The sequence below is a fragment of the Lolium rigidum genome, chromosome 1 (genome assembly GCF_022539505.1).
Source record: "Lolium rigidum isolate FL_2022 chromosome 1, APGP_CSIRO_Lrig_0.1, whole genome shotgun sequence".
NCBI lineage: Eukaryota > Viridiplantae > Streptophyta > Magnoliopsida > Poales > Poaceae > Lolium > Lolium rigidum.
The window spans coordinates 202,484,319-202,507,536 of NC_061508.1; the positions used below are offsets into that span (position 1 = coordinate 202,484,319).

The 23,218-nt window shown below is 45.3% G+C and overlaps 1 protein-coding gene and 1 long non-coding RNA gene across 8 annotated transcripts; both read left to right on the plus strand.

The window, feature by feature from the left end:
* The first annotated feature begins 1,361 nt into the window (after window positions 1-1,361).
* On the plus strand, window positions 1,362-6,376 carry LOC124688119. Of its 3 annotated transcripts, none has more exons than XR_006998435.1 (5): window positions 1,362-1,743; window positions 2,023-2,086; window positions 2,189-3,377; window positions 3,656-3,803; window positions 6,066-6,376. It is a non-coding gene; the product is annotated as an uncharacterized LOC124688119 (long non-coding RNA). The 3 variants fall into 3 exon arrangements; XR_006998430.1 differs by lacking the exon at window positions 6,066-6,376 and adding an exon at window positions 4,417-5,237; XR_006998431.1 differs by lacking the exon at window positions 6,066-6,376 and adding an exon at window positions 4,417-5,237 and having other exon boundaries at window positions 1,657-1,831.
* Window positions 6,377-10,362: 3,986 nt separating this feature from the next.
* On the plus strand, window positions 10,363-20,703 carry LOC124688133. Of its 5 annotated transcripts, none has more exons than XM_047221858.1 (5): window positions 10,363-10,448; window positions 12,012-12,058; window positions 16,462-16,541; window positions 16,630-19,684; window positions 20,186-20,703. In XM_047221858.1, the coding sequence occupies exon 4, from the start codon at window positions 16,640-16,642 to the stop codon at window positions 19,622-19,624; it is 2,985 nt and encodes a 994-aa protein (XP_047077814.1). In that variant the 5' UTR covers window positions 10,363-10,448; window positions 12,012-12,058; window positions 16,462-16,541; window positions 16,630-16,639; the 3' UTR covers window positions 19,625-19,684; window positions 20,186-20,703. The 5 variants fall into 5 exon arrangements, with proteins under 5 accessions (XP_047077814.1, XP_047077820.1, XP_047077835.1 ...); XM_047221871.1 differs by lacking the exon at window positions 10,363-10,448 and adding an exon at window positions 10,498-11,824 and having other exon boundaries at window positions 16,636-19,684; XM_047221850.1 differs by lacking the exon at window positions 10,363-10,448 and adding an exon at window positions 10,499-11,824.
* The last annotated feature ends 2,515 nt before the right edge of the window (window positions 20,704-23,218 follow it).

Consider the following 23,218-nt stretch of genomic DNA (forward strand, 5'->3'; position numbering starts at 1 on the left):
CGGCCTGCGAGGTTGCGATCGAACGTTTATGATTTTTCTTAGGATGGTACTATGTAGTAAAAATGGTAAGGATGAATAATCAAACCGTAATAATTGATCTGATCATGGTTCAGAATTCCACTAATGAGCAGACGATTAGGTAACCTACCGAGAGAAAAAGAAATCTGACGGTTTAGATGGCTTAGGTGTCCCACGGAGACCTTGAGATTATATTGGACGGACTGGATGCTCCGAATGACGACCACCAAAGTGCGTTGAGTGTCAAACGACCAACTCCCATTTAATAGTAAAGATGCAGAACAAAAACATACATGTGCTTTCTAAATATCATCCTCGCCACATAAGCTTGAATCAGATGCAGCACGTACATTGTAATGAAGAACATGTTTCGCAAAAATAAAACATTTGGAGAACACGCACATTTATAAACAGAGTCATTGCCTGATGTATAAATACCTCCATACAGATTAAATGCCCTAGGCTGATCATATTGACATCATCTGACCTCCCTGGTCAGGGAGGCAACAATGGAGACGATGGCCGACCAAGGCGACATGAGTGGCAGGGGCGGGAGCTCCCGTGAGGAGGAGGAATATCGAAGAGCGCCCCTTGCTTCAGGGAGCAGGACATCGGGGAGCGCCCCTTGCTTGTGGCGCCGAGTGGCAGGGTGAGCTAGCGCAGTCATGGAGGCACCGCCAGGGGATGTGGCGACAGGGCATCGACGACCAGAGGACTGCGGTGGCGGGAGGGTTAGGCAGGTGATGGTGATGGATATATTGTTGCAGATAAATCGCTAGGGGGAGAAGAAATGATTACGGCTCACGTGATTTGTAGCAAGATCAAGGCTAACAAGAGAAGGATAGGGAAGATTTGGTAGCAAAGATCAGAGCCAACAAGGAAGGAGAGCAATGATTTTATAGCAATATCTACATCTACATCTACATCTACATCTACACTACTTAAAAAGGAGGAATGTGTTCCCTATTCTGCCTACTACACCACTACGACCACTGATCTGGTCGTCCTACCCTTCCTCCCGTCGCTCGAAGGTTGGTGCCGACAGGTGGGCCAGGGAAATGGATTATTTTCTTTCTTTCCGTCATTCCGTGCTTTCCTCTTGCTCACGATCGGAGCAAGCGTAAGGCTGTGAGCCGATAGGGTTCCGCCACCGCCGCCGCCGCCCCCGCTCCCATTGGCCGTACCGTCTTACCGGGCATCCTAGCCGTGCACGCGGCAACTCCGCCGCCTCCCCGCGGTCGCCGCCGCGTCACACCATCGCGCCATCGTAGCCACCCTCATACCATGCATCCTCGCCGCGTCTGCATCCAAGATTTTTCCGTGCGCGGCGCGCTCGTGCCCACGACGCCGCCGCCTGCGCCTACACGACCCCTCCTCTATAGGGGTTCTGCGGCAACTGATTCAACTTTTCACGACCTCCTCGCTCGCCTCGGCTACTACTGGATGAGATGGGAGACTGCGGCGATGGGAGCGGAGGCAGAGGCGCTACAGGAGCGCATCTGGGACCTCCACGACAAGCTCAGACACGCCATCCTCTTCCTCTCCGCCCGTGCCGGCCATCCGGGCTGCGGCTGCCGCGCCCCCAACGGGCACGTGGTCATCAAGGGACGGTGGCCCGGAGGTTGCCCCGACCTTGTGGCGGCGTCGGCCATGGTAGATGCGCGGGGCCTACACGCCATCCACGCCGCGCTCGAGGATCTCGAGGGCCACCTCCACTTCCTTCATGTCAGTACAAGCCCCTCCCTCATTTCCTCCTCGTCTTTCTCTTTCTCGCGTGAGGAAACCATCCACACTTGATACTGCAACGGAACAGGTTGTTATCCTGCCTATGCTTCCTTCCTTGCGCAATCGAACACTTTCTCCTCTTTGTTAGCTAACTGCGGATCCATAAATTCAGATTCATATGAGCAATCCTGTTTTACCTCTGCCTTGACTTTACAATCCTGTTTTACTAAGATAATTGATAGGTGCTTCCACTGATTTACTTCGGTCGATATGTTTCAGGTTAGGTACTAGGAAAACGAGTTCAGGATATGCAAAAGGAAGCTTAACTTTCTTCGCTAAGGAGGTACACATTTACACATTTCTTTACCTGAAGGTATTTTGGAAGTGCCGACATTTCATTCGTTAACTTTTCTGACGGTGAACTGATTTTGGTCTTTCTTCACAGATCCTTGCATCGGGAAAAATAAATTTGATGATTATTTGGCTTTGCTCGTTGTTACGGTAACAGATTTCACTCTGGAAAGGATAAGTGCAACTGCAACCACTCAATATTTTCGTATGATGCAAATTAAATTGGATATTTCCTAACTAGACGCACAAGGTTTTTACTATGGTGCAACTTTAACTGAATATCTTTTGACACTTGTATCATCTTATTTTACAACCCTTCAAGATAAAATTTAACCTTTTGTTTTCTTGACTTCAGAGTTTGGACAATGTTATCTGCACATTCGTAATGTATATCAAGTCAGAAATTCACCACGTTTTTAATCTAACATGTAGATTGGTGTGTGTGAAGATATCAGAAAGTCACTGATTTTGAGACTATATGGAGTTTGAGATTCCATAATGCATGGATCTTATTTCTCTTTGAAGTCCTTCAACTGAAACATGTTATTTCTACAAAATAAACTGTTCTTCGGTCATATAGTTCAGTGAAGTTTGACTGAACCAAACTGGAACCAAGCTTCTCCTTACTGCAGTATTGAAAAAATTAACATGACAGTCAGTTTAAGATAATCTGTATGTAAAGAATATGGTGCTAATACTTGTGTTGCATAAATTTGTAGGTAGCTCACTTACTGCACTGGTTTGTCTTTAGAGTTCAGGTTTGTCTTCAGAGTTCAGTGATAGCTTCTCCTTACTCTTGTCTTTATAACCTGATGTCGTGCAAGCACTAGATCTACCAAGTAGTAATTTCACTTAAAAGGTAAAACAAATGGCACCATTAAGCTGGTCTACCTTTTTTTACCTGATTATTGAAGATCACCTGGTGGTTTTTTCCCTTCCAATGGGCACAATTATGCCATTTCATTTATTTATATTTCTTGATTTTTTGTTGTGTGGTAGCAGTGTCAGTGTGGTAGAGATTATATCCATGCTTTAGGAACAGAAGCCGAAAATGTTTGGCCGGTATGTATATGTTTGGCTGGTATACGAGCTATATATTGATGCATAAATTCTGGAGTTCCATGTACTACTTAACTTTGCAGTTGTAAGAAAATCTTTGCAAATACCATCCCGCATCAACATTGCAAATGGATAGTTTTTCATGTCAGTGTAGAAAAAAAGACTCGAAGACCTGTGGCAGCGCACATGTCGTCCTCAACTCGACATCAAGGATGAGCAAGCACGTATTGTAAAGCTTCAGCTTTCTTGTTTAATCCTTTGCATGTGTTCTATCTGATGACAATCTGATGATATGTGCTACTTCATTAAGGTAATTCAAACACTTAAGCACCAACTAACACAAATTTTTATATTTTATATCACGACCTTGGTGTCTCGTGTAAATAGTGTAAGCATAGATGTGCCATATTTCCCTATTTGCAGCTCCAGTTTTCTAAATGGACTCCTATGTTTTCATGTTCTTGTCTTCACAAGTAATATTGTTATTTATATACTATTACAGGGCAGTGATGTTGTATCTTTGTTGACGCTGAATATTCTGAATGGAGTGACACATAATCTTTCGCTAGATATTCACTTAATGGACCTCAAATTTTTTGGAGCTCGTCATTCTTAATTTACGATCTTCCCTTCCTAGACATGTTGAACAGGTCAGTGGAGTTGGTCATGTATTGGTGTATTGAAAGTTAAATGCTTGCCTATGTTCTAAGGAAGTTTAGTTTGTTAGAATTTTTCTATCCCCACCGCCCACATTGTTTTGATGAATTTAGCGTGTACTAAACTATCAGCACTTGATTTGTAGTCTTGTTTCTATAGTGGTTAGATAGATTTATAGACTAAGGAACTTATTGTTGAAAGTTGAAACTGATTTTGGTTCCTTTTTGCCGTGTCAATTGTGATTGACCGTATCCATTTACATAAAATAATTTCTTGGTCCCGTGGACATGTGATGATGAGCCCGTGGAGGTTAATCGTGTGGACGAGTAGCAGGCAGAAAGGCCAACACTTTCTTGGTGTGTCAATTGTCATTTTAGCTTCTGCCCTTCAGTTACAAACTTACTATTTCTTCCAATTCAATGGTAACTTACTATTTCTTCCAATTCAATGGGCTACCTCATTCCTTAGTTAGCATCAATTTACGAGCCATTTTTAGTAATATTTTTTAATTAACTAGAATTTTTTATATATGTTGTGCTTAATGCATCAAGCAATAAGCTGAAGCTAGACTACTTCTGAAGCACTTATTCCCTGTTTAACATGCAGGTGTATCTATTGACTATCAAGTATATAGTGTGACACCACAATCCTATTTTACAGCAAGAATTCATCACATGAAAGAATAGACCTTTGTAGCCATATTATTATTTCCTCCAACTGACCATATACCCTTAAGATTTGATAGACGTGGATAGATCATCAAGACCCTTGTAAGCAGACAACATTATAGTGTGACACCACAATCCTATTTTACAGCTAGAAATGGAATTGTATAAGAACATACTAAAACCCTTTGGATATATTTGTCCACATCAATTATTTACAGATAATAGCCATGTCATACCTTCACAGTGGCCACAACAGCACAATCTTGACGACATTTCAGCATATTCAGAAAAATCACTTTTGCCTTTTATATGCTGAATCCTCGCATGCGCATAAAACTACATGGTGAAGGTAGCAGTTAGTTCAAGTTCATCTTCAAGGAAAAATCAGAATACATCTAACTTCCTATCAGTTGAGGTGTAAAATATCTTCCAGTTATTTGGACAAAGCATACAAAATAGTTTCTGGACAACTGATAAAGTTTGCATACTGTAATATGACATGATAATCTCCAAACTTCTGTGGGATCTGTTCGCTTGCAAGAATCCTCAAGGATTGCACAGAGTGCTCTTCCTTTCTGTCATGAATTCCATTGGCAGCGTTCTGAGAAAGTTTGGTCTTGATGTTCCTTCTAAATAACTGCTCAATAGACAGGGCATGTTGTGGTCTCTTTCAAAATGAGCGACATGTTTTAGTTCAGTACTGCAACTGCACAAATTAAGTATTCCATGTGGTGATTGACTGTTTCCAATAATCACCTGATCTAGATTCCATGTGGAGGTAGTTACATCAGTCTCATACGAGCATTCAAAGCTTCAAATTGCATACAAGCAAACTCTATTTATCCTCTTGTCAGCACAAACATGCATCATGTCCGTCCTTCTGACAGCAAAAAAAAGAGAAAAAAAGGAGGATTTACCTTCTCTGGAGATGATGAACCGGGCTGGAGAGGAGGTTGTGGAGCAGGGATTCCGGCCGCAGGTGGCCGTCATTGGCTGTGGGTTGTTGCGACCAGGGAAACCAGTAGCGATGGTTGAGACCACGAAGCTTTCCTGCGGCCATAGCAATGTTGGCACTGTCGGGATCGGTGTCATTAGCCCCGGGGGGAGGGTACCGGCTTGTCAGCGGTAGTGGACGTGAGAGGGGAGGGATTCTTGAGGCAGCGCACGCCTGGGCCTCAGCGTCCTAGGAGAACTGCTTGTGGAGGATGGATTCATGCCAGCGCTGCTGGTCGGAGCTATTGGTGAGATGACGATTGATGATGGGAACAGATAGATGCATGGATGGACTATGGGAGAGTGAAGGGGACCGCAGAATGGTGGAGTTGAGGAGCATGGGAGTGATGTGAGTGAGGGGAACGAGTGAGGAAGGAGATATGCACATTTCTTTCGTTTTCTTTATCTCTTTTGATTTTTGTCCACATTGTGCCTATGCATAGAAGTGGGCTGTATTACATACCGTTGAGAAAGAGCGAGACGAAATCATGGTTGCTTGAATTGATCACCTATTAGAAGATGAATGGCTCTCCCAGTATGAATCGCTGCCTCATATTGATTCAGTGTCCGTTATTGACCCTTGATTTGATGCAGCAAGAGTGAAAGCCTATGGGATTCAAGATTATTTTGGAGGATCATTTGGAGTTTGTGCCACAACATATAGTGGGGCAGCTAGGGGAGGGGGGCGGTCTTCTCACCGGTGGCGAGGAGGTAGCGGAAGACTGACGGTCAAAGTGAAGCCCTAGAGTGGGGACTGGGGAGCGATGATGTGTGCGCATGTCTGTTTTTGGTGTTTATTGGTAGTTTTTGGAGAATCTGGTATGACATGGTACGATCACTAAAGAAAGTTCTCTATGATTTTTTGGGATTTATATTAAACTATCTAAATAAGCTCGTCAGTTTTATGTGTATGTTTCATAAGTGCACTTCGAACAATTAAAATTCTGTTCCAAAAATATAATTCCAAATCATATTCTTATTATATCACCCTATATAATTCTTCGCATATCAGCTTATATTTGTTTAAAAAGTTGTGGGCTCGTAATAGAGTCTTCAGTGTCTTCGGTGCTTCACTTGCCGCATGAGAGTTTCTCCTTTTTCATAAATTCGCCTACTACTCCTTTGCCATGAACCTGTGTGGTAAAAAACGTTGACATAGGTCAATGAACATGATGTTTATATTTTAACTATTTTTGTTTTGTTTATATGTGTTGTCACCCCATAGCAACACACGGGCATTTGTATGCTTGTGATACAATATGTGTATAATGACCGAAGCTTATAAGGCATGTTGTTCCATTTTCTTTCATATTTTGCAATCGATTAATATATTGTAACTTATTATTGTAACCTATGATATGTAATGATTATTAGATGTGAATTATTGAGTCACTGATTCTTTCAAACATTTAGGAAGCTGATAAAGAAAGTTATGAGATCGAAGAGACACACGGCAACTGAAATACCATAACATCAACTGACAGGTTTTTGATTATTCTGATCTTCCAAAAGCAATTTCCAAGATAATTACATAGAACATTGATAGGATGAAGAAAGAAGTAAGAGGAGTCTTTAACTTGTTGCAGTGTAGTGGTGTGGGAAGAGATGTGCGTAAGGAACAACCGAATATTCTGGGTGCATGTTGCTGAAGTGGCAAAAAAGAAGTGGACATTCATTGCAACCCAAATAAGAAGCTAAAGTATAGGCTTGAACGGCTAAATTAAGGGTCTAGCTGTTTAATAGATTTGTGTAAGGAATGATATTTATGTGAGTACTTGATCGAAAAATATAATAGTATTTTTGCTTTATCGTTGAATGCCCAGTTTCTTGCATCTTTTGTGAACGCATGTTCCTACAATAAGTTGGTGATTAGAGTTGAACCATAGTGTGAACAAAGATGATTTTATTGAAGTTCTTTGCTAGAAGAAATGTGTATTATGTAAGAAAATATGTATCCCATAGTGCTTTATTTGCATCCCGTGGCAACGCACGGGCATTTGTACTAGTTAGAGGAAAAGTATCGTGAGGAGAGAGGATATCGCGGACCAGAGAGAGAGGATTCCTTTCTTTAATTATTTTGTACTGATTACCGGGATTGATGATTGATAGGTTACCATGATTAGCGAACACCGGAAGGACGAAGGAGGGGACTTACTGTGAAAATAGACCGGACCATTGTATGTTGAGTGGAGACTGTTAGATTAGATCGAACGGTCCGGATGCTTCCAATCTTCTTCACCAAACGCGTTGTATGACGTACGACCAACTACAATATAATAGTAAAGAAGATTTGGCAATTAATACGAATTGGCACATACTAAAACATATTTAATCTGTCAATTGTGTCAAATTATTCTACCAACTAGATCTGATTAATCTGGCAATTGCTACAAAAGTCAACTATAGTACTAATTCACTCATCAGCCGAGATTACATCCTCACTGCTACCAAATTCCTGTAAAATCGAATTTGCATCCTCAAGTATGCCGTATTGTCAAAGCCACGACAAGATTCTCTAGTAACTACTCCGTAGTAAAGTTGAGATGAATCCTTGTTCCTTTTTTTTTTTTTTGAGACACATGCAACTAAGGTATGCTCACAGGATTCATATACGGAAAGACTCCGAGAATCTCAGCAGGAAAAAATCATCAAACGAGATGTAGTAGAGGAGGAAATTTTGTGCTCGTCCACCAGAAACTCGCCGGCGTGCTACTCATCGGTGTGGTGCTCGCTCACCTCCTCGACGCGCCCGTCAGCGGTGGCCTGGCTCGCGCCGTCGACGACGGTCTGGAGAAGCCCTCCCCGCATCACGCTCGCGGACCTCCTCATGCTTGTCGACGGTGGCGACGCCTTCACGGCGACGTGCCTCATTCATGCGCTCCCGGCAACTCCCTGGCGCGGCGCTCCGGCGACGGCGAATCCCCGGCGCGGCGCTCCAGCGACGGCGGCTCCCTGGCGCGGCGCTCCGGCGACGACACCTCTCCGGCGCAGCGCGACGTCGTCTCCCCGGTGCTCTGCGATGCGGTTCTCCTCCGTGTGTGTGGTTTAAGGGCATCTCCAGCGGGCCCATGCATTTCGGATAGAATATTTTATCTGGGGACAGCGTCAAGCTCGCTAATGGCGTTTTACGTCCCGTCGAGGACTGCCGCTGGCGATTAACTGTTCCCGCGCGACGACGATCGTTCCCGCGCGTGCTAATACATTGGCAAGTTTCTCCAGCGTTTCGCGCGCGCCAACGCCATTTTCCGCCCCGCCGTGGCTATATATGGTGGACACCGGCGGGGGCGACGGGCACACCTCAAGCTTCCATCCATGACCGACCACATGAGTTGGGAGCACGTTGTTCACATGTGTCGCCAGCTCCACCCGGAGGAGGAGGAGGGGATAGCCGCCGCCGGCATTGAGGCCCAGCAGCTGGACCTGGAGGCGGCGGCGGCGGAGACGGAGGTCGCGGAGGCGGAAGCGGAGGTGGCAGAGCGCGTGGAAGGGCGCCTCGTGGCGACCAGGGTGGAGATCGCCAACGCCTTGGCCAAGCTCGCCGACGCCAAGGCCGAGCTCGCGGAGGCGCGGGCGGCCATCGCGGCCCCTCCGGCCGACGCCGTCATCCACGACATCGCGGACGACGACCCCCCCCCCGTCCCCGTGTGCTTCGACCGCGCCGGCGACCGGCGGGTTCTCGCTCGCGTCCTTCGAGTCCCCTGGGCCGGGGACGCCCGGCGCCGCCGTGCTTGGGTGGCGGAGGAGGAAGCCGCCAGCTATGCGATGGCCATGACTCGGGGGTTAATGTGCTCCGACCTGGACTCGCTCCAGCGTAGGGGCCCTTCTCCCGCGCGGGTCCAGCAGGAGAACCGGGAGCTGGAGGTCGCCATCGCCGCCAGGGACGAAGTTGTGGCGGCGGCGGCTAGGGATAGGGCCTGCTTCATCGCCGACGTGGCGGCGATCCAGGCGGCGGTCCAGGCGAACGAGGACGCGGCGGCGGCGGAGGAGGAGGAGGAGGAGGCCCGGGCGGCGGCTACCAAGGTGGCCATTGCCCAGGCGACGGCCCTGTGGGACAGCTCCCTGGCTGAGGCCCTCGAACGCCGCAGGCGGCAGGACGAGATGTCCGCTCGCCGGCGTGCGTGGCGCGCGGAGTGCAAGAAGCGCTCCCGATTCGACGACGGCGCTGGCCCTTCCGGCGGCCAGTAGTAGGGCGCGCGACTGCGAGTAACTGAGGCCGGTGTAGGCCGCGCGACAGCGAGTAGGTACGGCCGTTGTAGTTTTAGGTTAACTCGACTAACCATCTTTGTAAAGATGGTCCTTTTGGCCAATCAATAGTAATGAAAAAATCTTTTGCTTACCTAATCACTGCGGGCCCGGATGTACCCAACGCAGACAGATTTCGCGACCGCCGAGCGTTCGCAGAGACGCAAACCTGGCGCATATTTGGGCCAGGTTTGCGTCTTCGCGGACGACCCGGTCATTTTGCGTCGCCCCGCTGGAAGTGGTGCTAGACGCATTTCTGGTCACGACGGACGAAAACGGTCGATCAGCATCCGTTTGCGTCGCACCACTAGAGATGCCCTGAGAGAGAAGGCTGCGAAAAGAGTCCACTGTGGAGCATCTCTATAGGGGCACGATGCACTTTTTGCACGTATCGTGACGCACCGCACGAATGTGTTGCTCGTGCGGATCTGTTTATTAGATTTTCCCAATTTTGGTTTAGGTCCCTGCTTATATTTAGCCTAAAACCTACTTATATTTTGTGCTTTTGCCCTCTCAATAGCTGAATTTTGTGGTCCGGGCGATAATTATTTCCTGTCTCCGCCCCAGCCCCCAGGCGACCGAGTGGAAATCGAGGGTTTATCCACTGGGGGAAAGCAGAGCGGCGACGGCTGGGCTCGATTCCACACCGCCACTCCACCCCCTTCTCGTCGGCGCGGAGTCCATCGCAAAGAGGAGCGAGGCGCGACCTTCGGCGAGCGCAGGGGCGGCACCATGGTAAGATCTGGCGTTTCGGTCCCTGTACATTGTTGGCTGTGGGGCGATCTCTACCCTCGCGCGCGCTTAGATCTTAGGGTTTTTTAGTTTGTTTTAGTGGAAAAAAACAGTCTGCTCCGCGTCGTGGTCGCCGGAATCGGACTGCGTAGTCGGTTCGTACTGATTTTGGTTGGTACAGGGAGCGTGTGTAGAACTGATGTGCTCAGCGTTTGCAGTATATATAGAGAGATGTATATTCTGGGATACTTCTGATTTTTGCTGGTCTTTGATTACATGGTGAGTAAGAAGAAACATGGAAGAGTTTGTCGGTTTGCAAATTTTGGCATTGGTACGAGTTATCTTAGAGGGGCCGTGCTGATATGCGAGTTGGCATGTACTCCCTCGGTGCACTAATGTAAGATGTTTTAGATGCTTTTAAAGTAGACTAGATACAAACTAAAAAGAGTGAACCTACACACTAAAAGTAGACTAGATACAAACAAATGTGAGTGAACCTATAAAAGGGCTAAAACATCTTACATTTCTGCATGGAGGGAGTATTATATCAAGCGAATGAAGTCTGGAAAGCGGGCAAGTGGCGGAACTGCAGTACCAGTTTGAATTGCTTTGCCTTCTTGGAAGCCAATCGGCTAATCTAACAAATTGTTGGAGCATCTTGAGCCCGACAGTGTTATTTTGTGTTAACATGACTTCACGAGTTGCATTAGTGGTTTTCCATCTGATGATAACGCAGATTGCTTCATAGGAGTTATCTCGTCAAATTACTTCTTCACTCTTTCAGATGAAGTATTTATTGTTAGAATATTTAGATGTCATTGCTAGCTTAAAACCTAATTTTTTTAGGTGTATTGATGGGTTTTAACTACAGATCGATAGCTTATGGTATGCAAATCACTTCCATTGTTCATCTTCAAAATATTGATCTTAGATCAAGAGGAAGGAAAATGTTCTAGGTATTGCGTGGCACATGATAACTTGTGCTTAAGACTGCAGAAAATGTAGGGTTCCATTCCATTGAAGGGAGTTGGAAGAGGAAGGGGCTGAGGGGGACCATGACATGCGGAGGAGGCTGGCTTCCATCATAGCTGCTCTTCACGGCACATGGGCTCACATCGGAGAGGTTTGGGCGAGGGGGTGGATGTGGGTAACGGTAAGACGCACTGGCGGGGTTGGGGGGAGCAGATGGAGCCAGAGAGCAAGAAGAGGTACTGATGAGGGTGTCCGGAGAAGAGTCACCTGCGTGCCGCTGTCTCCGATGTGAGCCCATGTCCCGTGCAGAGGTGCTCCGATGGAAGCTGGCCTCCTCCGCCTCCGCCTCATGGCATGGTCTCCGTCACCCCTTCCTCTTCCAACTTCCTTCAATGGAGCAGCTGCAGGTAATCCCCTTTAAACCCTAAATTCTCAAATTGAATCATGATTTACACTATGTGTTTGATCTCTGCAGTGCAGTTTGCACAGGATTTAGTGTAGAGTTTGACCTGTGCAGCTGCTGCAGTTCCATTTTTTTTTTCAAAATACTCAAACTGAACCGCAGCTTACCATGTCACTGCATTTTTTGTTCAGGTTGCGTAGTTAGCTGTTCTGGCCGCTTGAAGTGTTGCTGATTGAAGGTAATAATTGCTTTACCATTTTTTTTCTGTTGTCTTGTTGCATACGATGTAGTGTTACTATTCTATGTAGAACTCTATCTTGCAAACAGATAATTGCATCGTACCAGCTTCATGCCAGATCATCTATAGTTGGTATCTTGCATAAAGAAGAGAATTAAAGAAAGAAGATGAGAAGGATTGTATTGATAGAAGTGTGTTTTGAATCGTGTGTTCTTGCTATGGCATATCTGGGTATGCAAAGGGGACCAGTGGTTTTAGGCAGCTTTAGTGACGACGAGCGTATACATAGTGTTAGGAAAAATTTGCTGAAAGAGATGCATGATGGTTCTTAAGTGACATGTTATGATGAATTGAGTTTGACTAAAAGGAACTTCCATGACTTGTGCACAATGTATTCTTGCTGTTATGACCTTATTGCTGCTTTATGTTAAGAGACTTAGAAATTACCTGACATGGAAACTATGTTTGTGCATTGCTGCTATATGCAAGGGTGGCGAACATATTCAGAACTACCCAGTGCTCGGTGTTGCTGTTGTGTTTAGAACCCCCATCCAGCTCTGAGATAGGTGCTGCCCCCAGTTTGAAACAGAAAGAGCATGAAAATAGCTTCTCTTCATTTGATTCAGTCAATCACAATTAGAAGCACGGCACATTCTTGAAATTTCTTTGACAAAGCACTAATTATTTGAGTTAATAAGCAACAAGCTCTTCAAAGTGGAGTACCAAAATTGAAGCAAGCCGATCCATCTCAAACAACATGCAGATCTCAGCTGAAATCCAAGGTTGACCGTGCTCGCCTCAATGAATACTCCATCCCCATTGCTCGGTGTTGCTGTTGTGTTTAGAACCCACATCCAGCTCTGAGATAGGTTCTGCCGCCAGTTTGAAACAGAAAGAGCATGAAAATAGCTTCTCTTTCGTTTGATTCAGTCAATCACAATTAGAAGCACGACACATTCTTGAAATTTCTATGACAAAGCACTAATTATTTGAGTTAATAAGCAACCAGCTCTTCAAAGTGGAGTACCAAATTTTACGCAAGCCGATCCATCTCAAACAACATGCAGATCTCAACTAAAATCCAAGGTTGACCATGCTTGCCTCACCGAATACTCACATAAGTCAAGTCATTTCAACTAGGATCCACAAAAAGAAAAAGAAAAAACCAACTAGGATTGAGCTTGAAGAAAGCAGCGGCTGGCCAGGGTGTATTGATGGTGAAGGTGAAACGACCTCATATATGTGGCGGGGTTGTCATCTTCGGGGCTGAGCCCGGCGTCGTTCCGCTGGATTTGCGCACCTTGGGTCAAGGAAGTGAGGGAGAGTGGGAGGGTGACCTGTGCTTTGGTGTTTAGGGATGGAGGTGGTCCGAGGATTACCGGGTTCGCCAAGGCGTGGATCTTCATTACTCCTGGTCCCTTGGCGCTCCGCATCTTCCTCACGCTTGGTACTGAAGAGCTGGTCTCCTTTACTGATGCCTCGCTCTGCATGTTCCTCGCACTTATACCAAACGAGTCGTCACGACCACAAATAGGGCATGAGCTTCTCAGCGATCCTGAGCCTGGGTTGGTACGGGTTAAAACAAATCCAATCCAGCGGGCATGAGCTTCTCAGCGATCCCGAGCCTGGGTTGGTAGGGGTTAAAACAAATCCAATCCAGCGAACCTTATCATCCCAGGACCACCTATCATTGCAACAACAGGCTCGGCGGCCCATGGAGGCACAGCATGATGCGATCCTTTTCATTCCATCTTTGGTAGGTATTGTGGACATCAAAGCCTGATATTATTTGGTGATTTGTTATTTATACTCCCTTTGTACCTAGATATAGGGCATATTTGTTTTTTTAGAGAAGTTCCAAATATAGGGTGTATATTGCGTTGCACCACTCGCCTGTTTTTTTTGGGGGGATTTTGATTACGTTTCGTTATCTTATATGCAAACTCCTCTATTTTTCACGGGTAACCCCGCCCAAAACTGGTGTAATTTTCCCTCCGACATACGTTCTTTAATTTCCGTGCCAAGAACTATACACCTATATCTTGATGACAAAGGTCTCGTTGTTCACAGTTTCTGTGTTGATCCAAGAGCAACAATTTATTGCTGGCCGAGAATAGTCTTTTAGTCGAGGATTTGGTGCGCAAGTTGGTCTGTTGCGCAGTTGGTCAGAATTGGTTTTGTTCATCTCCAACTTCTACATTGTTAAGAGGAGAGCACCAAAGTGCGAAACCCCTTGAAAGCCCGTTGTCTCCTATCCTCTAGTGATCATAGCAGGAGGCAAGAGCAGACGAGACACAACCGGCGACAGTGAGAGGCATCCGACCCTCACTAGCATCTGCTTTGTCATTGATATTCCTCTGCTGTCTCCATGCTCCGGGTAGATTCGCTAATTGGTTTTGCTTTCCACAATCTGGCTGATATTTACCATGTGCCGAGCAATCGGATCATTCCACCATTAGTTGAGAATCTAAATGCATCAATGTAGTTCTTTTCTCAAATGTGTCTGTCCTTAGTGGTTGCCTCTTCCAATTTGCCTGCAATTGCTCTCTTGCTGAATGCCAAGGTGATCCATGTGGTGGTGGTGTTTAAGCGAGCCCCCATGTCTATCCACCCACTTCTCTTGTATAATTATTCTTTTACCACTCGTGGACAATGGATGCTTAATTTTGTTTTAATTCTTCAATTGGTTTGTGGTTGTATGAAGGACACACATGCATCTTCTTGGTGGTAATACGCTTCCTAGCATGATCTATTGATAGTTAGGGTGTGTTCGACAAAACTTGGAACTCCACAAAAAAAGGAAAATACAATATGGACCCAGAAGACCACACACCGTACTCCCAAATCGCAATCAAGCCCATCGTCCTCATCGTCACCACCCAAGTACAGAGACCGAATCCGGAAGCCACCCGTCTTCAGACACCATCGAGTCAACACCGCAGGAGTGCCCACCCCGAGGGGTGAGAGCTAATAATCTTTTCCAGACCATCGGGCAGGCGGGAGATGGTGGAGACCAAGCAGAACCTCCAATCCACGGACCCCGAGCAGTAGGTCCCAACCATCGACGCCACGTCAAGCCAGCTCCTCCCGTCGCCACCATGGCCGGCCGGAGGAAGCTTCACGACGCGACAGTCGCATCTCAAAAAAAGACCCTAAAAACCCTAACGAGGAAGGCGATTGTACCGTCCCCTTCCACTCCCTCGCCACCACGGCCGGCCGAGGGGAAGACAGCAGTAACAACAGCCCTCCGACTCCCAAAGCTCCACGGCAGAGTCGACAGACGACCGTGCCCGGAGAGACCACCCTCCCCAGATCCACCGATCTGAGAGGAAACCAGGCCAGCAGCTCGCCGGCGCCGCCACACGTGGCCTTGCCGAGATGGGGACCGAGCTCCAGCACCTTTATTCTGACGCGACGCCGCCTCCACCATCTCAGCAGCGCGTCCCGAGACCCTAGGGGCCCTCACCACCGGCGATCCGAAGATCCGCCGCCAGTAGGGCGATCCCATCGCACAGGAAGCCGATCCACCAGCTGGGCGCACCTTGACATCAAGAAATAGCTTCCTCTCCTAGGCATAGAGCCTCTCAACGGTGCAGGAGTGGCTGAGGATCCCACTGCCTCCGCCATCGTCTCCCGAATCTGGAGAAGCCATTGTTGCTGCCTTTCCCGTACCCTCCTCTGCTCCACAACCACCCCATCGGCTTCAAGTTCTTGCCATAACTCGGGGAGCAGATCGAGCAATGCTGCTCGCCGCGACCTGGAACTTCTCACCGTCAGGAGCAGATAGAACACCGCTGCTCGCAGATCCAGCAAGGCGGTGTGGGGGAAGCAAGGCAGCAGCGGTGTATTGCACAGAAAAATCCAACCTTGGACAGAAAAATCCAACCTTCTGCGGTGGGAGGAGCAGCGCGGGGACCTGCGAGCTAGACGGTGCGGGGAACTAGTCGGCGGAGGGGAGCAACGAGGGCAAACTATACGGCGGAGGGGGAGCCGCGACGGGTGAGCGGGTGAGCGGAGCGACCGAGCAAGGAAGATGAGCCTGTTGACTGCGGCGTTTGTCGGAATTTCCTCTAGTATTTTTTGTTTTGTTTTGCAAAATGACCCATCCGAACATCTTTCCTGGGACAGAGGGAGTAGAATAGACAGACCTGGTTTATAAGCAAGGCTAGGCCAAAACCTTACATAGCTAGAGGACCCATGCAAAGGCCTGAGAATGAGTAAAACACCTAGCTAACTAGGTGTATTAGCAATTTAGCACCACACAATATTTATTCATATAATCTGCTATTAGTTATTTACTTCACAAAGTAGCATCATCATCTTGAAGTCCATATGTATTTTTTGTTGGATATTAACATGGTTTTTTAACTTTGTTATCCTTCCTTTCTTTCACAAATTTCCAGGACTTGACAAACAAGAAACTCTTGTTTGTATCTGCGAGCTGGTCCATGCTGTTCATATACTTTTGAGATAGTTTGGAAAGGTAGGCTGAGTTCAAATTTGGGTCTTATATGCCTTTTTCAGTTCACAAATTTTATGTGAAGGTGTGTGATTTTCCAAACCAATTTCAGGAGCAGTATTATGGAGTGCAACAGAGAAGAGGCCATCAAGGCTAGGGAAATTGTTGTAAAAAAGTTAGAAAACAAAGACTTTGTTGGTGCCAAAAGGATTGCACTGAAAGCACAAAGGATTTTTCCAGAACTTGAGAACTTATCCCAGCTGTTGACTGTCTGTGAAGTACATTGTGCAGCAGAGGCAAAGTTAAATGGTTTGTTGGACTTCTACGGTATTCTCCAAGTGGATGTAATGGCGGATGATGCAACCATAAAGAAACAGTACCGGAAGCTTGCCTTCTCCCTTCACCCTGATAAAAACAGTTTCCCTAGTGCAGAAGCTGCTTTCAAATTGGTTGCAGAAGCTAACTCAACATTGTCTGATCGAACAAAAAGACCTGCATATGACAGCAAATGGAGGGTTGCTTCTAAAATTGCACCAAAGCAGGATTCAGAACAAAAGCAAGGTACCCAACCAAATAAAAGTACACAGCCAAAGCAGGCTACCCAACCAATGCAGGGTAAGAAGCCAAAGCAGGCAAGAATGCAAAAGCAGAACACAGAACCAAAGCAGGCTACAGAACCAATGAAGAAATCAGTTCCATCAACCTTTGCTGAACATGCAATCTGGACCAAATGTAATCACTGTAGAACAAAATATCAGTACTACAGTGCCATACTAAATCATAGCATCCGCTGTCAGAACTGCAATCAAAATTTTGTTGCTTCTAAGCTGAACGAACAAGATGTGCCTTCTGTATTCACATCAAATGCAACCAATGGTGTTGGACAACAGAGTAGTTTTCCCAGTCAACAAGACTGTTCTAGAAAGTTCTCTCCTAGGTTGAACCGTGATGCTAAGCCCTCAGTGAATGTAGCAACAAATGATAAACACATGAAGAGTGCCAGCACAGTTGGCGATGAGAAGGTTAACCATGCAGAGGCAGGTGAGAAAAGGGGGGTTGAATTTTCAGCAGGAAATCTGTCTAAATCATCTACCCCAAGTTCAAATGACAAGGCAAATGGAAAGATGGCATCTGGCCCTGCTGATCCAGATATTGCTGATAGTACAAACACATGTAGTAGGGTAGTAGATACATCAGCAGAGCCAGGTGCTATTGGCAGCCCTAGCCCCCGGAGATCAGCTAGGAGAAAGGCAAACCCTGATGCCAATATCGTGGTTTCCCCTAGCAAAAAGAAAAGAACAATAAAAGATTGGTTTTCAAATGCCGACTCGAGTTGTAAGAAAATGTTTGATGGTAATGTTTCTCCTGTTGATGTAAAAATTGGTGAAGCTCATGTCTCCAGCAAAGCACAAAAACAAGAGAAAGGATGTACTACCAATGAAGGCAACCAGGAAAACATTAAGGAAGTTATGCATGATGCAGCTGCTGTGAAGAAGCCCTCCAATTCTGGGCAATTTTCCTACCCTGACCCAGAATTTTTTGACTTTGATAAATGCAGGCATAATAGTCTGTTTGCAGTTGATCAGATCTGGGCAGTTTATGATGACCGCGATGGCATGCCACGGTATTATGCTCGAATAAAGCGTGTAGATGCTACCAAATTCACAGTTCAGTACACTTGGCTGGAGCATGAGGCAATGAATGAAGAAGAAGATAGATGGACTGATGAACTGCCTGTTGCTTGTGGTACATATAAATTAGGAGAAACAGATGTATCACCAGGTACCCTCATGTTTTCTCATATTGTTCCATGGGGTAAAGGCCGAAAAAGGAGTTCGTATGAAATATCTCCCAGGAAGGGCCAGGTATGGGCTCTTTATAAGGGTTGGAGTATGCAGTGGAGCTCAGATGCAGATAACCATAAAACATACGACTATGACATTGTGGAGGTCCTGTCAGATTTCACAATGGAAGCTGGAGTTGCTGTTGCTCCCTTGGTCAAGATTAAAGGTTTTGTCAGTCTATTTGCAAAAGTAATTGGCAAATCATCATTTGTTATACCATCTAGTGAACTCCTTCGATTTTCTCACAGTATCCCATCTTATAGAACAAAAGGAAATGAAAAGGTAGGTGTGGCAAGTGGGTTTCTTGAACTAGATAGTGCATCACTTCCTAGTAACCTGGATGTAGCATTTCCGTCAGTTACCATTGACAAGACAATTAATAGTGGCTTCATTGATGCCAGTGGTTTTAGTACAGCAGGTCCTGAAAATGAACAAAGTGTTCAGAAAGAAAATAAGCGAAGTGGAGCAAAACATATGGATGATTTTCCTGAACGAACGCCAAATCAGCAACAGAAGGTCCGTACTGCAAGTGTGCCTGGTTCTTCTCAGCAATTGTGCACCTCTCCAAGTACCATTGCAACATATCCAGACTCAGAATTTTATAATTTTGAAGACGGACGATCATATAATAAGTTCGAACGTGGCCAGATATGGGCCCTTTACTGCGATCTTGACAAATTTCCAAAGTACTACGGTTGGGTGAGCAAAGTTGATACGGAACCGTTCAGGTTGCATTTGACTTGGCTCGAACATTGTCCACAACTGGAGCAAGAGAAGATGTGGTTGGATCATGATATACCTGTGAGCTGTGGGAGATTTAAGCTCCAAAACTGGAGGATCAAGTATGATTCAAATGATGCATTCTCTCATTTAGTAGAAGCTAACCAAGTTAGTGGTTGGCAACGGGTGTTCGAAATTCACCCGCGAGTAGGGGAAATCTGGGTCATTTACAAAAACTGGGCACCTGACTGGGTTCCTTCCAGCAATGATGCTTGTGAATGTGCCATTGGTGAGATTACCGAGCGCACTGAAGCTAGCACAAAATTCTCATTTCTGACTCAAGTAGATGGTTACAGATTTGTGTTCAGGCCTGACAATGAAAGAGGTATTTTGGAGATACCTGCAAATGAGAAGTCAAGGTTTTCCCACCTTATACCTTCCTTCCGCCTGACAGAAGAAAAAGGTGGCAAACTCTGTGGCTTCTATGAGCTAGATCCAGCTTCTGTTCCTGATGCTTTCTTGTTCCGGGGCAGCACCTGCTGACTGCCAGACTTCAAAGCTGACTGTTCTGAAGCTAAAGCTAAATTACTTCTGTTAAATCAGGTACTCATCTCGTAGTTCGTGTGATATGGTTACCAATCACTTTGGAAGTTTTTATCTATGGGAGAGGGTAAATGATCAATTAGGAATACCTGAATCCTTCTCTTGATTTGTCATGAGCTTGATGAACATCCCAAACCTTCTAGTGTCTGGCATTTTCTTTTGGCATTTATGTTGTGGAACCTATGAAAGCTGCAAAAACCTGATGGTTGCTAATTTGGAGCATTGGTTGCTGCTATCTGATGTGTTGTGGTGTTTGCCCAGATGCATTGGGCAGATGCTTATTCTGGTCTTTGTTCAGGTTTCCACAAAGGAGGTTGCCCAGTACTTAAAGTGATTATATATGATGCTCGAAGTATATTTTCTTATTATGGTCTGCTGAAACTAGCTTTCAGTTGGGAACTCTGGTTATTTGTGATGCTTGAAAGTATATCATTTTCTTATTAGGGTGTGTAGTATTCAATGTGCAGTATTCAAATTAATTTTACTTGTTCATTGCTGCAGGCTACATATCGATGAGCCAACACCATGATTTCTGGCGGAAGACGCGGCCTCTCCAGATACAATCAGTGTCATTAGTTCAACCTCCTTTGTGGAGTCCCCTGCAGAGATTCTCGTCAGCGTCTTCCGTTCTCCTTCCCCCAAGTGGTGTTGTCCCCGGTGGTGAGTCGAGCGTCCGACGGTGGAGTCTTTATTCTATAGGGTCCTTTGTGCTAAGTTTCAGGAGGGTGTTGTAATTTCCGTTTTGGTGGTCCTGTATACAAAATGTACGTCCACCGACACAAATTAATGCAGCACTAGCCCTTCTGGGCCTTTCCCCTGTTAAAAAAAATAGAGAGGAGTTTTGCTCATATGCTGCTCTTTGGCTGTACTTGGAAGTTGTGGATTCATGTCATCTGCTGATGAACAGAGGCCACGCCCAAGATATTTGCTGTTAGAACTGAGCAGAAACAAGACTGGATAATTTATCGTGTAGCAAGTCTTGAGCTTCAGGTCGTGGATGTTCATTGACCTGTGTGTAACAGCAATGCGTACATCCTTTATTTTGGAAGTAAAATCTTTCACAATCATTGGGGACAAATGCGGCGCCACTCACATCCTGGAATATATGTATTTTCATGTGTAGAGTGGCGATATGGGGACAAATGCGGCGCCACTCACATCCTGGAATATATGTATTTTCATGTGTAGAGTGGCGATATGTAGACAGAGCTACATGTAGGTCTATTTTGAATCTATGAAATTTTTATTTTAGACATGTCAAAAAAATCGAAAAAGTACCATGATATAGAAATATTGTAATCTACAAATGTGTAAATTTTCAGAACGAAATATGTTGTATTTTGGATTCAGCAAAAATAACAAATTTTGATTTCATCGTTGGTGAATAATACTGAAAAGTACACTATAATCTAGATTTTTTCATTTTGTGAGATTTTGTCATTTTTACCGAGGAAAAAATAGAATGTATTTTAATCTGAAAATTTACATATTGATAGATTTCAACAATCCCTACGTCTATATATATTTTTAAAATTTTCTAGAACTATAAAATCAAAAGTTTTAAAGTTTTTTGAAAAAAGAAAGAAACTGGGCTACAAAAGAGGTTTTCGTTTTCATGTGCTCTCTTCTAGATGGTAAGGAGATGGGAGGGGCAGAAGCTAAGGTCAAAATTCTTGAGAGTGAACAATTAATGGCCGAGCTAAATGTAGCTTTTTATTTTCAAACACTTAAAATTTATATTTTAATTTTTTTTAAATAGAAACATAATGATGGACGAAGAAAATGATATATACTATAATCCTGTAAAATATCAATACAAAATACTTTGTTGTCTAGGTTGCACAAAAATAATAAAATTTGACAAATTATATAGTGGGTTGAAATATGCACTATTCACTATAAATATGTCAATTTTCGTCATTTTTGTGTACTCTACAATACAAAGTATTTCTTATTAAGACTTTTTTTGTTGGCAGTATGTTTTTCCCCCTACCTCTAGAATTTTATTTTAGATTTTTTAAAATTTAAATACAAATCCTAAGTGTTTAAAACTAAAAGGCTACATCTAGCTGACTAGCTCGGCCCAGCCGGGAGAGTTTCCCCAAAATTCTTAACATAACTACAACAACAAAGCACTAACATAACCAAGGCATTGCTATAAATATAAAAATTATATCATTGGATTATATAAGTGGCCCTAAGGGGTGGTAAAGAAGGCTTATATTCCTGTTTTGCTGGATTATATGAACTGATGATTGACATAATATAACATTTTCCAAGACGTTAGATTGCAGTGACCCATAAAATTCCTCATAGCTTCTGTTTGTAATCGAAACAAAATTTCCAATGGATTGAAATTCTGCGAAATTCATTTGCACCAAGGAGGTTCTAGAAAGCTAAACAGATGTAAAAAGCCATCAAACCTACCTTGGAGTCTACTAATTTAAATATGCTAGAGGTAGTATTTTTTTAAAGAAATGTTAGCACAAAAGATGCTAAATCCAGACCCACAATAAGTTTATTGAGAAAAATCGGATAAAAAGCTAATCAAATGCAAGCCACACCCAACTAGACTACTCTGGTAGATTGAACAACTGATAAGGGGTGGCCCGATCTTCTCAGTAAGCAACGGTGGTGATGATAATCACGGGATGAACACAGCGGAGAATCACGAATGATGAAGTGGATGATAACTTGTATGACGCAACGAGATCTCTCGATTGGTCCATGTCACCAATGCAACAGCTCTCAACCCTGCAAGATATTCGCAACTCCACACACTTGCGCACGTAGCCGCCGACCACGAAGCGGTAAGTTGCAACCTTCTAATTCCCAATGGAACAACAGCTTACACAAAACTTTCAGATCTACACCAAATCAAGCAATATGGTGTAGGGGATTCAATAGTTTTGCAGAGCAAACAACTAAGAACTAGGGTTTATCTTAAACGTGGTCTAAAGCAACTTTGGGGGCGTCCAGGCACTTACATAGGCGTCCGGGACGACCTCAGGTAAAAAAAGTACGAAAATAACCGATCCAGAATAGATCTGGTCGAGACAGACTCGGACACGGCCGGTCTGGGGGCCGGTCGACCGGGCCTGGGACCGGGCTGGCCGGTCAAACCGGGCCAGGGACCGGGTGCTGACCGGGCGCGGGAAGTGTCGCGCAGTAACCCGCCCGGTTGGCATCAGTAGGACGTCCGGTTGGTGCCGCGTGGGATCCGCGTACCGCCCGGTTGGACCGGGCCAGGGACCGGGCGCGCCGGCGTGGCGGCCGGTCTGACCGGGTGCTGGGCCGGCCTGGACTTTGGCTTCTCCTCTCGCGCATGCCTCCCGCTCCTCCCTCGCGCGTCCATGGGGTATCTTCATGTCCAACTCCATGTCCAGCTTCACGTCCATCTTCAGGTCCAGCTGCTCCTCTCCTCCTCGTGCGATGCTTGTCTCCTCTTCATACCTGATGATACGTATGTAACAGGACTTAGGCAGTATAAAGTTCTCATCAATCAAAGTATCGTTTAGGAACAAGTTCACCTAT

What these genes read in the sequence shown, in the direction of transcription:
- LOC124688133 (XM_047221858.1), top strand. Translation starts at nt 16,640, where the DNA reads ATGGAGTGCAACAGAGAAGAGGCCATCAAGGCTAGGGAAATTGTTGTA.